This window comes from Pecten maximus, chromosome 3 (genome assembly GCF_902652985.1).
Source record: "Pecten maximus chromosome 3, xPecMax1.1, whole genome shotgun sequence".
NCBI lineage: Eukaryota > Metazoa > Mollusca > Bivalvia > Pectinida > Pectinidae > Pecten > Pecten maximus.
In genome coordinates this window covers 16519338-16534648 of record NC_047017.1, presented here as the reverse complement: position 1 = coordinate 16534648, position 15311 = coordinate 16519338, and the positions used below count along the sequence as shown (strand labels likewise).

Below are 15311 nucleotides of genomic sequence, written 5' to 3'. Positions count from 1 at the left end.
GGTAACCTTTAAGGCAGGTTTGACTGTCAATCAATATATATATCTTACTTACATCTGTTGTTCCTGATTTGTGTTGTCTCTTTACATGTATCGTCAGCTGATCAACACTCACGGCTTCTTTTGACACTTGTGATACATCACTAATAACATCCTTCGAGTCTATATTGTCCTGTGTCTGGAGGGGAATAGCCTCAACACTCCCAGCACCCTCTAATGTGTCCTTCACCTCGACATCCCTGTGCTGTGTCAGTAGTGACACTGGGGGTCGCTGTGGACCCTTTATCTCTGAAGATTTTGTTACAGTCTTTATCACAGATATTGCAGCACGAGAATCATTCTTGATGTCAGAGTCTGAGACTTTTCATATTTTGTTTTTCTTTTGAAATATCGTTTGCTCTTTCTTCCTCTTCTTCTTCCTCCTCTTCTTCCTCTTCCACCTCTTTCATTCTATTGTCGAAACTCAAAGGATTGTTCTGTGTAAAGTAAAGGTAAGAATCTAACTGAATTAATCATTAAAATTTATTCTTTTCCTTTTTTTGTGGAATTAATTTCCTGAATAGGAGCAGAGCCAGGCTTACTGTGTAAAGTAAAGGTAAGAATCTAACTGAATTAATCATTAAAATTTATTCTTTTCCTTTTTTTGTGGAATTAATTTCCTGAATAGGAGCAGAGCCAGGCTTACTCCCATGCATCAACATTATTTTCCTGCCATATACAATAGAAATGACGTTACTGAATAAAACTCTTTTAAAGTACTGAAATAAATGTGTATGTCTCCCCCAGATGGACCTCCTAACATACCCAGCAAAGGCATATAAATTGGCTTCAATTTTGTTGTCAAGATACAGGAAATTGCACTTTAGGGCATAACATACCCAACAAAAAATATTAACTGTCTTCAATTTTGTCAAAATATAGGAAATTAGTACTAGAGGGCAACAATAAAGCAAAAGTTCTCATAGTAAATATACTAAATTATAAATATATTCTGCATCCACATTCAATCCGGACCTGCTGAATATCAATGAAATATAAGAATTACACAAAAATATTTTTTTAATTGTCATTCTATTTAATATCTGTCTGGGATAAAAATAATAATAATCAAACTTACCGCAGGTGCTGAAGGCTTTTTTATGACTTTTTGTAAACTTTTTATTTTTCCAAATGCAGGAAGTCCTTTAACATCAGCCTTCTTCACTGGATCTGGTCTATCAAAAGGTTTAAACGAATCATATTTTATTGCTTTTTCATTTGCTGATCTGAAATATTTATCTAGAAACTACCACCTACAGTAAATGTACATGTATCTTTAAAAATTTAAAAAACAAAAGGCTTAATGGGCCTGTATTGTTCACCTGGCATTAATCTGAGAAGTGGGTTTAACATAAAACATATTTGACTTCAATGGCTTTAGAAAATAAATTAAGGGCATTCATTTGAATATAAATTCCCTAGGTTGACTGCCATTCATTACAGCATATTGCAGGCCAAATGCCATCACTCAAAACCTTTCGAGTTTTCAGAGAACTTGTTTGTTTTAAGCAAAATTTCACCCCTATGACCCTGGATACAAGTCATTTACACAAATCAGGTAGCTCTTCATCCCAGTATGTTAAATGCCCAACAAAAGGCCCCTTTTGGTTATTGAGAACAATTTGTTGAATGTAAGTCAAGGTCCTTCATTTGAACAAATTTGGTAGAATCTAAGTCCAACATGCTACAGACCCAATATCAGGTCTCTCGCCCTTTTGAAAATTAGGACCTCGTTTAAAGATTTGAGCAAATCTAACTCATGTTACCTGGAGAGTAGGACAAGGACATTCATTTAAACAAACTTAGTAGCCCTTTTCGCCAGCATGCTACAGGCCTAATTTCACTTCATGGGCCTCTTGGTTATGAGAAGAAATCATTTAAACATTTTAGCATATTTTACGCCTGTGACCTTGAATGTAGGTCAAGGTCATTAACTAAAACAACCAGCCTTTCATACTAACATGATTCAGACTCAATATCAGGACCCTGGGTCTTTTGGTTATTGACAAAAAATAAAGTCGCATGTAATACCTTTTTAGTTCAGGCATCGTGGCAGGTTTAGCAATGTTGACAAGTTTGCGTACTTTCTGTTCTTCTTGTTTCAGATCCATGAGTTGACGTTTCAGCTTCATTTTGGTTTTGGTATCCATCATGCCAGATTTAATGGCAGACATGTATGCATCAAGAGCATCCACTTCTCCCTCTGCCATGGCTGCAGCAGCCTCTGTATTGAAGAATTAGCTTTTTAGATCAAAGGAACAATATGGATAACAATAGAAAGGACTTGTTAACATAAATGTCTGTGAAATGAGTTGTTCTCTGTTGTTGAAGACTGCATAACTTAACCATGAACGTGCATACAATATAATGTACAATGGCGTTGATAAGATAATATTTCTTGTTTTTCTTGTTTGTTTTCTTATTCACAGTTATCAAGTAAGTCATACATTTGAAAATTCTTAAATAGAGTAGGTTTATTGCCAATTTAAATTCTGCAAACTACATTCCTACTCAGAATTCCATAACAGGGACATAGTAAAAAATTTACCTGCCTTATCCAACTATGGTAATTAACATGAGGCAAATAATTTGAAACAACCGAGAAAAAAAACATACTTTTTTTTGCATTTAAGCATTGATGTCAATTTTTTAAGTTTCATTGGGGTATGAAAAATATTTTGTTTGCAAACTGTATGAATCCGCAAAATTTTTTTCATAACCCGATGAAACTAAAAAATAATCAACCCATATAATTAATTTTTAAAAATAATTTTCTAATTTAAAACATGTTTTATGTACAATTTTACTGGTTTTATATGGGATTCTTTTTCTCAAATCAATACGCAATGTCAATTTTCGTGCTGTGACGTCACATTTTTCGCGCCATTCTCTGAATTTTTTTCATAGTGGTATGAAAAAAAAATCTCAACCAATCAGAAAGTCGCATTCTGCATACAAACAGTGGAAAATTAATTATTTTAATTTGAATGCTAAATTGAATATAAACTGGCTATATCTATTCTTCCAGTTCAATGTCTTTCTTGACTCACCTTATATGAACATGTATATTAGGTTTGAGTGTATGGCTCTTCATTGTGTGGATGAGACAGATGGCCTCAGACCACAATTATACTTCTGGGTCGCTGTACACAAATGTAGTACATATGGAAATTTCAGGACTGTTTCTAAATATGTTTTCCTGACTTAGGTGTTACAGATAGTTGCATAATTTTAGCATAGATTTATAGTGTCATATTTATTCTAGTGATAGAATTATGTTTTTGACACAATTTCCATGTTTATTTGTGTGGCAGGACACAGGGAGTTATAAGGCTCGAGTAGTAATATTTGGTGATTTTCCAGATTTTCCCACAATATAGTGGGATGGTTACACTTAAATATAAATATCTTTCTTAAATGCTGGTCATAAGGAACTTTCCAGCTCACTGTAGGTTCAGCTTGAATAGTTCTACACTGTGATGTGAAACACCAGATTTTTCGCAAAATTCTGAAATATTTTATTTCGTTTTTTCTTTGGTATAATAAAGAGGGAAAAGAATTGTGGTCTAAGGCCAGATGGACACTTTACCTGCTCTTCATTGTGTTGATGAGACAGATGAACACCTTACCTGCTTTAGCCTTGTCCAGTTTGGCCTCTATTTCTTCAATTTCTTTGAGGATTTTCTGGTGCTTTTCGATCTGTAAATACAGAACATATACTTCATCATTTAAAACATGAAAAACATGATTGCAGAAAAAAAACAGACAAAAAGAAATACAAAAGCAAAAAACAAAATACATATATATATTTATATAAATACTTATGTCAAAGCATTAGTTTCTTGAACAGAACCATGTATTTAATATTAAATTTATTTTTCCATTGCTTTCAGTAATTTCTGCATGTATAGCCTTTTTTCTATTCAATAATCAAAATAACACACTTATATTTGTTTAATTATCAATGCTACTTAAGTTAAGCATTTTATTACATAAGTTTGTATAGTTTCATTTAGAACAAAGTGAAGTATTCCTAAATTAAAGTTACTTTACACTTCTTTCAGATGATGGCTATACTGAACTGATATAATTCTGTAGCTACTGTTTATACTTTCCAATTATAGTGTATTTGGTTTGTTAATTACAAGTGTGTATCGTGTTCAGTGAAGTAGCCACCAGCTACTACAATGAGACCTATTCTCAAAATGACTCTTAATGTTAACAGAGTGATAAACCCATCAAATAAACATCATACCAAAGTGTCATAAGTCTGTGCCCCTTCTTCACTCTTCCCAGCCTTATTCATTCTCTGTTTCCGTTTTTTCTCTATGTCTCCAGTTCGGTCGAGATATGTATCATCATCACTGTCATAGAAATCGTCATCAGCCCAGTTTTTCTTTTTCTTCTTCCTACTCTCTGTAATGTTAATAAATCAACAGAGGTGAGAAATATATTTAATACAAGAGGCCCATGGGCCTTAACGGTCATCTGACAAACACTTACACTCACAGCAGGGACACACACCCCAATCCAGCATTATTACCATAAATTATTTATCGCAGCCAGTTATGTTTTAGATCAAATTTGGTTTTTATCCATTTAGCTTGTCCAGGAAGAGCAGCATCATAAAGCAAAATTTTAGCCAAGTTCCCATTTTTGGGGCATGCCCCTCTGTCCCAATGGGTCAGACAAGACTCATTTATATCAATTAGGATTGCCTTTCCCCAATGATGTTTCATACTAAATATGGTTGTAATCAATTCAGGCATTAAGGAGGAATTGCATTTTTAAGAAATGTTTAACCTAAGCGCTCCTTTTGCCCCATCTTTTTTTCCCCAGGGGTCAAACCTGTCTCATTAAAAAATATGATTGCCGTCACCTTATGTTTCACATCAAATTTGGTTGTAATCCACCAAAAGGTTAGGGAGGATTAGGATTTAACAGCAAATATTCACCAAAGTTCCCCTTTTGGGGCCCTGCCCCTCAGGCCCCAGGGGTCACACTAGCCTCGTTTATATAAAATATGACCATCCTTCCCAAAGGATGTTTCACACCATATTTCGTATTAATCCACCTAACGGTTAGAGAGAAGTAGGATTTATAGCAAAAATTCACCAAAGTTCCCCTTTTGGGGCCCCGCCCCTCTGGCCCTAGGGGTCAAACCAGCCTCATTTATATAAAATATGATTGTCCTCCTCCAATGATGTTTCACACCAAATTTGGTAATAATTCACTATGGGTGTTAGGAGGAGTAGGATTTTACAGCAAAATTTCATCAAAGTTCCCCTTTTGGGGCCCCGCCCCTCTGGCCCCAGGGGCCACACCAGCCTCATTTATATAAAATATGACCACCCTCCACCAATGATGTTTCACACAATATCTGGTTGAAATCCACCAAAGGGTTAAGGACGAGTAGGATTTTATAGCAAAATTTCATCAAAGTTCCCTTTTTTGGGCCCGTCACTCTGGCCCCAGGGCTCACACCAGCCTCATTTATATAAAATATGACCACCCTCCCCCAATGATGTTTCACAACATATCTGGTTGAAATCTACTAAAGGGTTAAGGAGGAGTAGGATTTTATAGCAAAATTTCATCAAAGTTCCCCCTTTGGGGCCCCACCCCTCAGGCCCCAGGGGTCACACTAGCCTCATTTATATAAAATATGACCGCCCTCCCCAAATGATGTTTCACAACATATCTGGTTGAAATCCACTAAAGGGTTAAGGAGGAGTAGGATTTTATAGCAAAATTTCATCAAAGTTCCCCATTTGGGGCCCCGCCCCTCAGGCCCTAGTGGTCACACCAGCCTCATTTATATAAAATATGACCGCCCTCCCCAAATGATGTTTCACAACATATCTGGTTGAAATCCACTAAAGGGTTAAGGAGGAGTAGGATTTTATAGCAAAATTTCATCAAAGTTCCCCTTTTGGGGCCCCGCCCCTCAGGCCCCAGGGGTCACACCAACTTCATTTATATAAAATATGACCGCCCTCCCCCAATGATGTTTCACACCAAATTTAGTTGTACTCCACCTAAGGGTAAAGGAGGAGTAGGATTTTATAGCAATATTCACCTAAGTTCCCTTTTTGGGGCCCCGCCCTTCTGGCCCCAGGGGTCAGACCAGCCTCATTTATAAAAAATATGATTGCCCTCCCCCAATGATGCTTCAAACCAAATTTGGAAGTAATCCACCCAAGCGTTAAGGAGGAGTAGCGTTTTGAAAGAAAAAGTTTACGGACGGCGCACGGCGGACGAAGCACGATGACTATAGGTCATCCTGACCCTTTGGGTCAGATGACCTAATAATAACACAAGAAATCCACAGAAATGAATGTGTCGCCTGCACAACAAGTTGGGTGATTAGGAACATAGCATACCAACTGTTCAATTTGATTTCCACAAGAAAGAGCAGCATCACTCAAGTATGCTCGAAATTCAGCAATACAGAGTGAGCACTTTTGGGAAATCAGCACCGCATGAAGTTTGAGTTTGCTAGGCCCAAGTTCAGGGAACTGTGTTATTGATGGGAAACAGATTTTCTATTTAAAATAAGTTACCTTGACATTTGGACCAGTAAAAAATCAATCTCATGCAAACTTTTGTGGTAAGGAAAACTTCATGAAAATTATTTTTGGTGAACCCAAAGGAACTTGGGTTATTGCAAGGAAACAAATTTTCTATTTATAGTCGCAGTAACCTTGACCTTCGAACCTGAAAAGCAATCCAAAGTAAGCAATTAAGGTGAGGAAAAACTGCATGAAGTTTGAATTGATTATAGCTGAAGGGAACTTGAGTTATCGCATGGAAACCTTCATGTAGCTGAGGCCACTGACATAGTGATACCTATATGTAGCCTGCTTTTTGTAGGCAGGTGACACAATATCTGTGATAAAACATCAGACAAAAAAATTTGTTACAGTCATATTTATACACATACATGGAAAGTATATATATCGGGTGATACTGCATTATCATATCACTTGTATTTGAAGTGTAATAGCTTAATAAGGTCACCTTCCTAGCTCAGGCTAGTTAAAACTTCCCTTTAGCCTAGTAGCAGGATATATATCTAGAGAGCAAGTGATCACTAGTTTGAATCCAATTGTGGGCAGGATATTTTTCATTACTACACATGTATCTGACATTTCCAGTGGACACCGATGGACACACACATATATATAAACATACAAAGAATGTCAACATCTTTATCAACACATTACACACAAGTCACTATGCGGCCTGTATAGAGGGACGAGGTGACTATCTAAAGATATGTACGCAGTGTATCCATTTAAAATAAACTTGTTTTACCAAATTATAATACATACAACCAATGCATATATGGCCGAGTGGGTTAATTTATATTTATGGCAGTACACAAGCTTTTTACTACAGCTGGACAAAGTGATTCAAAGGTACCAATACATGTACATAGCTACACCTCAATAATGTATTGGAGGTCAAATGGCACACCAGTAACACACTTGCCCTTCACCTAGGCACGCGCAGCTGGGGTTCGATTCCCCAATTGTTCATTAAAAGGAATAGGGTCACCGACCTTACTATGTGGGTTTTCTTATGTAAAATCAAGTTTACATTTTTACCTACAGTATTGGCATGTGTAGTATTTTTCTATTTCATGCAGAATATGTAGCTTTAACTTACCATGTTTGGATGCCCTTAGTAGTCCCTGTTTGTCCAGAATTCTGCAGGCCTCCAGAGCACACTGCACCACAGCATCCTTCTTCTTTCCAGACACAACTGCCTCAGCAACCATGGGCTCCCCAGATGCTGTATCTACTGGTAACCTTGAAAAAACAAATTTAATTTTTTATATCTGTGTCAGTCTTCATTCCACAAGCTACATTACTATATGCCACCACACATACTGTTAAATGGATGTCATTTAAAGATTTACACTGCCAAGTATTTATTTTCCCCAAGGGCCTCCACACATGTATATGGTGGAAGATTTCCCCAAGGGCCTCCACATATGTATATGGTGGAAGATTTCCCCAAGGGCCTCCACACATGTATATGGTAGAAGATTTCCCCAAGGGCCTCCACACATGTATATGGTGGAAGATATCTATGCTAGCCAAGAGTTACAATCTGTCCACTCCTCTTCATAAGAGGAGCTAGTATGTGGATCATGACCCTTGGTTAATTAACATGGGTGTAAGACTGTCTGTTATAGACAGTATTCTTCACAACTTAAACACATGTTAATAAATTTGTCCTTTTTTAACATCGTACATACATGTAAATGCATTTGTCCTTTTTATCAACTTACATTGTCCATAAATGTAAATATATTTGTCTGTTTTCAACAACTTACATATACATTTTTTTATGTACATGTAAATATATTTGTCTATTTTTAACAACTTACATATACATGTAAATATATTTGTCTGTTTTTAACAACTTACAAACATGCAATATATTTGTCTGTTTTTACCAAATTACACGCACGTGTAAATATATGTCCTTTTTAACAACTTACATACAGGTAATTGTCCTTGACACAGATTTTACATACAGATACTCAGGTGACATATCAAACAGTTTTCACTGTAAAAATAAGTATTTATACCACATTACTTACTCCACTGTACACTTGAATTTCCCCTTTCCAGCATCTACCACCTCATACTCAGGTTCTTCACAACCTGTAAGTACAAATATAAATACCATATCATTCCATTGCACAGTTTTTAAAATGTCTTTAGTTTTAATGACTTTAGGAACTAAAAATTTTCCATAGAAAAGCACTATATTAAATGTATTTAATTTTGAGGTAGAAAAATCTTGGTTGAGACAATTTCATTAAAATCTGTCATGCTATCTAAATGATGGAATTTAATTTCTTTGAGTAAAGGAAAATTGGTGACTGTTCCTGTGACCAGTAGTCACTACATACCTGATACAAAATCACAGGTACATAATTACTCCACCATAGACAGAGTTACATTTCAAAAGAGTCCAAACACACCGACCATATTCAGGCACATTATGTAATATCTGGTAGATATATAATGGACCATGGGTTGTGAATTTGTGCTGAGTCTCTATGGTTTACCACGGTATATGGATCATGGGTTGGGAATTTGCACCAAGTCCCTGTGCTTTACCACGGTATATGGACCATGGGTTGGGAATTTGCACCAAGTCCCTGTGCTTTACCACGGTATACGGACCATGGGTTGGGAATTTGTGCCGAGTCCCTGTGGTTTACTCTTACTCTATCACATTGTTCTTTTGTGAAGTTGACAAAATACAGTATAATACTACATTTTATGTATTCATGCCATGTAGGTCATCATCAGGTATTCCTATTTGAATAATTAGTAGATTAAATATTTCAGTTACTTTAAACCAGGCTGGCATTGTTTACCTTCTCTTTCAAAGTATCCTTTTAGAGCTTTCTTTGGGTCATTAATGTAGAGAGCTTCACTTTCTGGAGTAAGAATATTCAGTGCTTGTTCCATTGCACTTTCTCCCTTGTCCTCCTCATCCTCTTCCTCAGCAGCATCATCACCTGTCACAAATAGTTAGGTTTATGACCATCATCATCTTGATTATACAACATTCAAATTAAAGAAATGAATAATTGAAATTCAGTGTCAGTGCATTTTTATATAACATTCCAAGAAATAAACACTCAAGTGATATTTGCTCACAAGATGCCATTCGAGGATTGTGCATATTGTCAAATAAATGTACTTAGCCCAGAGTTGTGGCCAATATTTATGTCAAAATTACAGCCATCACTATAGGGATTAGAAAATTGGAAAGTTCCGTGCCCCAGTAGAAGTTTCTTCCACTTTCTGCTAAATATCCGACCAGATTTGTATTATTACCCCCAGCTGGCCAGTTTATCATTATTACCACCAGTTTATCATCATTACCACTAGATTTTATTACCACTGGTTAGGTTACATTACCACCAGTTTGGTAAAACTTCTACTAATCCGCTAAATCTTTTACCGGTTTCTGAATACTTGCCGATAGCCATGTCACAGCTGAGCATGTTCACGTGTCACAGTGTGTGTATGATATTTAAAAGAAAACAAAAAGATTACTCGAGATATATTTGATGTATTACAATCATAATCCATTGACATTTACCCATGCCCCAAGAGCATCCCCTAGCTTCCTCAATTCTCTTCATTTCCTCTAGTTTCTGTTCCTCTGCAGCTATCTCTGCCTGTCGTAGAATCTCTGCTTCTCGTTTCTGTTTTTCTCGCTGTTCCTTCATTTCTGAAGGTGTCAAATCTGACTCTTCTTCTATGTCTTCATCTGGACCCTACAGGAATGAAGCAGTTAATTGATCGCTATAATCTAAACAATATAGAGTGTTTATTGTGATACTAGTAAAAAGAATTTCTGAATTTAGCCAAACTATAATTTTGACCAGTTAAAACATGTATATATCTAGCTTTCCTTCGTTTGAATAAAGTGTATTTTGCCAAAGTGACACTTAACGGGAAATGTGTATTTTTCCCAAGTAGTAAAAATTATAATTATTACCTTTATATTGATACGAGAATTTTACTCTCAAGAGAAACAAAAGTACTGCAAGTATTAAATCCTAAAAATTCTCAATTCGACCTGAAATATCACTAATTAATGCAACAGCAGACAGTATTTGTGTACGAAACGTCATTTTTCTGTAACTTTCATTGCTGGTAGACACAAAAGCTCACATGATCCTCATTGGGGCACAGACTTTATCAATAGAAATTTTGCACATTTCTGACACATGTCTGAACGAAGGAATTAACGTGAATGCCCCTTTAAAATGATTTTCTTTTTCAGGATATTATAATTAGTCAACGACTTTAACCAAAATAGACGATATATTTCTCTTCCGATTATTACAGGTACGTATACATGGCATGATCATGATCTATATATAATTATAAGTTTATGAAAAAGGCAGTCCGATTAGCTTCTTAAATTTAATGGTCATAATAATATTGAATTCTGCATCATCCATATCTATGAATTTCTTACATACTTGTAAAATATGGAGCCGAGTACTTCCTCCAAATTTCACCATGTGCCCAACGCGTATTCTGTAATACTTGTTTGGATAAGTCTTGTGCTTGTTTATCCACGTTCCATGTGTACTGTCAAGATCATAAAGATACCATCCCCTCTCCCGTCCCTCGTCTGGGTTTCCCTTACAGTATTGCACGACTGCATGGTATCGCGACAGTGAAGGATGCTCCATTGTAACATCACAGCTAGGAAGTCTACCAAAAACATAATATGGTTTCTCTAGGTCTATAGTAGATACTATTGTGCCATTCTTGAGGACATCGAACGAATACTTGTCCTCTGGCAGACCACTCCAACTTGGCTCCTTATACGGAATTACCACCTGTGTTTGCTTAAGTTTTTCTGCAGGAGAAAGTGCACTTTTCTTTAAGGTTACTTGATCATCTTTCCTTGCAGTAACAGTGGATTTATTGACTTTAGTATTATTTGGAATGATTTTATCTACATCAGTCCCATTACTTGTATCTTCCGTAGAGTTTTCCTGTGGTACTACGGGAGAGTTGTCAGATGAATCTGTGTAAATTTCCTGTTGGTCACATTTAGGCTTGGTGTCGTCTTCATTGGGATCAATCGACGTTGACATTACGTTTGAAAGATTTACATGTGATTTTGATTTCGTCGTGTCATGGGTGTCGTGTTTACTTTGATGCAAAACCGGTAAGCTTGGCATTTTAAAAGAAACCGGAACGGATTGAGATACATAAGAAAGTGTTTTTGTATCCCCTCCAACTTCTGGATTAAGTTTTTTCTCTTCCACATTGCTGGTATTGCTTGCACCTATGCGTTCCATTTCCTCCGGTTTGTTTTTGTCCGCCATGCTGTTTAATGTACTTCCGGTTCAAAGGACGTTAATACTAAAATGTGAAACGGAAAACAGACCGGGCAATATATAGCGACCACAGCATAAACATTAAATACAATGTTGCATACATATATAAATTATGGTACTTGGAATTTAAATCGTGGTACTTGAGAGCGCATGTACTGAAAATATCTGTAATTTCTAGCACAATGAATTAAAACAAATTGTCTCGGAATAGCAATGTGTTGTCTCATACATGGTTTATGTCATATTGCATACTGATTTCAGTAATTATTGCAGATTAAATTGTTGGTTATCTTTTTGTATTGGTTATGAAATTCAGAAGGTATTTTTTCTTTTCTAACTTTCTAAACTAGTGTTAATCTTCCATCTAAAGAAAACACAGCAAACTTTACGTGCCTGAAACAAAATGTTTTTGTTGTGATCAGACATCGTATATCGTCGCATTGTTTTTTTAAGACCGCGATCTTTTATTGTTCGTACATTTTGTATGTACATATTATTGTAACTTTTTATTTTGAGATCCCTCCTTACTTACGTTGTGGTTTCAACAAGTTTTATTGTGCTAACAAAAGGATTAGACAACAGGCAGTGCCTTTATATCAATATACATTAACACAATAAAATAAAATAATTTGTTCAGAAGCGAAAAAAACAACAACATTTGACACTTTTGACTGCCTTTTCGAAAAACATTCAAAAGTTTCAAATGTTTTTTTCACCAACAAGAGTAGATAACATATACATGAATATTGGAATACAATCAGAACCATTGACTACTATGTATACGTACGCAGCATCTAAATAAATAGGCTGTTTTAGGTTTAAACATATTTTTATTGCTTCAAACTGTAAGCATGAGGATTGGGCACAAGTTATACAACTTATTAAAGCATGTGTTGTATCTCAAGTTATCATACCCCGATGCAGGTCATTACTCCTAATGCCTGTCATAACATTCCAGTGCATGTCAATATGTGTGCGTAACGACATTTTATTAAAAAGTAGAAACAAAACAAAAACAAGAGAGAAAAAAGAACAACATACTGAAATAATTTGTTATAACATATATCATTTGAGAGGCATTTTTATAAATATACTGTACCTTATCGGAGCAAAACAATGTCAAAAGCCACAAAAAGAACATAAACATCTGTTAAAAATCAAGTTTGATTGTTTCATGATCAACATAGTCACTACACTTAGAAGGTCTATAAGTTGCAGTCGGCGAAGGGAATACTAATCAGACATGTGTAGGCCTACTACAAATAATTAAGTTCCACGTCTCTGAAATAATGAAACATAAATGACCATTATCTGTTCTCTGATCATATTTCTATGTACGTGATATGCCACATCTTAAGTACAAAAAGTTTGTTCATAAATCATGTAGTACATCTACTGCAATGCAAGATGTAAAAAAAAGTTTGTTTATAATTTATGTTGTAGATCTACGTACGTACACCAACGACAGGTACATTCTACACTCTACGAACACTATGATCCATACGCTGTCAAATAGAGAGGACATGAATGATTTTTCTTCAATTTAATATTCATTTCTATGTGCATTTAAAGTACCTCTCATACAATGTGCATATTACCGATTTCAAATCTAGATTAAAATTACCAAAAACAAAAACACAAATAACTTCTAAAAAGTCAGAGGAGTTCCGATGGTGACAATCAAGAGTTGTCTACCCTGCTGGCCGTGGTTTGATTTATGGATATCCATAATTCATTTTTAGCTCACCTGCCCGAAGGGCAAGTGAGCTTATGCCGTGGCGCAGCGTCCGTCGTCCGTCCGTCCGTCCCTCCGGCGTCAACTAATAACCAAAAGGCCCAGAGACCTAATATTGGGCCTGTAGCATGCTGGGGTGAAGGGCTACCAAGTTTGTTCAAATGAATGACCTTGACCTTCATTCAAGGTCACAGGGGTCAAAAAGGCTAAAATCTTTAAACGACTTATTCTCAATAACCAAGAGCCCCAGGGATTTGATATTGGGTCTGTAGCATGCTGGAGTGAAGGGCTACCAAGTTTGTTCAAATGAATGACATTGACTTTCATTCAAGGTCACAGGGATCAAATATGCTAAAAAAAAAATTAAACGACTTCTTCTAAATAGCCAAAAGACCCAGGGACTTGATATTGGGTCTGTAGCATGCTGGGGTGAAGGGCACTCAAGTTTGTTCAAATGAATGACCTTGACCTTCATTCAAGGTCACAGGAGTCAAAAAGGCTAAAATGTTTAAACGACTTCTTCTCAATAACCAAGAGTTCCAGGGAGTTGATATTGGGTCTGTAGCATGCTGCGGTAAAGGGCTACCTAGTTTGTTCAAATGAATGACCTTGACCTTCAAGGTCACGTCGATCAAGTATGCTTAAATCTTTAAATGACTTTTAGTGAATAGCCAAAGTGCGGAGAGACATTATATTGGTCCTGTAGCATGGTTTCAAATAACTGCAAGATCCATATATGAAAAGATCACTGCATTGCAGGTGAGCGATTTGGGCCCATTGGGCCCTTGTTAAATATCCATAAATAAGTCGAATTATGGATATCCATAAATGAATTATGGATATTCAAAAATGAATTATGGATATTCGAAATGATTTATGGATATCCATAAATAGTGACTTTTTTCCACTTTGGTAAAGTAAATAAGACAAGCAGTGATCCAATATTTGCATAAGAAAAGGTTTAACACCTAAGGATATATATCCATGATAATATGGTAGCAACACAAGGAAAAGATGCCCCTTCATACGCTGCAGTGAAAAGTCGGTTGGCGGAATTTAAGCGCGGCCGACAGAGCCTTGATGATGACCCCCAGCCTGGAAGACCTGTCAATGTTGCAACCCCAGAAATGGTCAATAAAGTTCATGATATTGTTATAACTGACAGACGAGTCACAAAAAGATATATAGCCAGTAGAGTTGGCATTTCACACCAAAAAGTACATTCCATTCTGACCGAGGATCTTTCAATGAGAAAGCTTTTGGCTCAATGGGTACCAAAATTCAGAGATTCGCCACTATGGATGAAACATGGGTCCATCATTTTACCCCAGAGGCCAACCAACAATCGAAACAATGGAAGCACCCTGGCTCTCTCCCGCCAAAGGCAATGGCTGTTCCATAAGCTGGGAAGCTTATGGCCTCGGTTTTCTGGGATGCAGATGGTATTCTGCTGATAGATTATCTCCAAAAGGGACAAACAATCAATGGTATATACTATGCTTCACTTATGAGGCAGTTACGGGAAAATATTAAACTTAAGCTCCGCGGAAAGCTCACTAAAGGTGTGTTTTTCCATCAGGACAATGCTCCTGTTCACAAGTCTGCTATTGCCATGGTTGCCATTCACGATTGTGGCTT

The 15311-nt window shown here is 36.5% G+C and overlaps 1 protein-coding gene across 1 annotated transcript; it reads right to left on the bottom strand.

Annotated features, from left to right (window-relative positions):
- Nucleotides 1-52: 52 nt before the first annotated feature.
- On the bottom strand, nucleotides 53-11951 carry LOC117323372 (kanadaptin-like). The gene is made up of 10 exons (XM_033878548.1): nucleotides 11066-11951; nucleotides 10174-10351; nucleotides 9440-9583; nucleotides 8651-8714; nucleotides 7708-7850; nucleotides 4292-4452; nucleotides 3666-3735; nucleotides 2068-2260; nucleotides 1115-1211; nucleotides 53-473 (listed from the first exon to the last, which is right to left on the bottom strand). The coding sequence occupies exons 1-10, from the start codon at nucleotides 11924-11926 to the stop codon at nucleotides 345-347; spliced, it is 2040 nt and encodes a 679-aa protein (XP_033734439.1). The 5' UTR covers nucleotides 11927-11951; the 3' UTR covers nucleotides 53-344.
- Nucleotides 11952-15311: the final 3360 nt, after the last annotated feature.

Bases quoted from the DNA above. Each gene is read 5' to 3' on its own strand.
- LOC117323372 (XM_033878548.1), bottom strand. From the start codon at position 11,926: ATGGCGGACAAAAACAAACCGGAGGAAATGGAACGCATAGGTGCAAGC. The intron at 4,453-7,707 runs GTAAGTTAAAGC...TTAACATTACAG, and splicing joins ACTAAGGGCATCCAAACATG to AGAGTAGGAAGAAGAAAAAG. The intron at 2,261-3,665 runs GTAAGGTGTTCA...TCTTCAATACAG, and splicing joins ACTGGACAAGGCTAAAGCAG to AGGCTGCTGCAGCCATGGCA.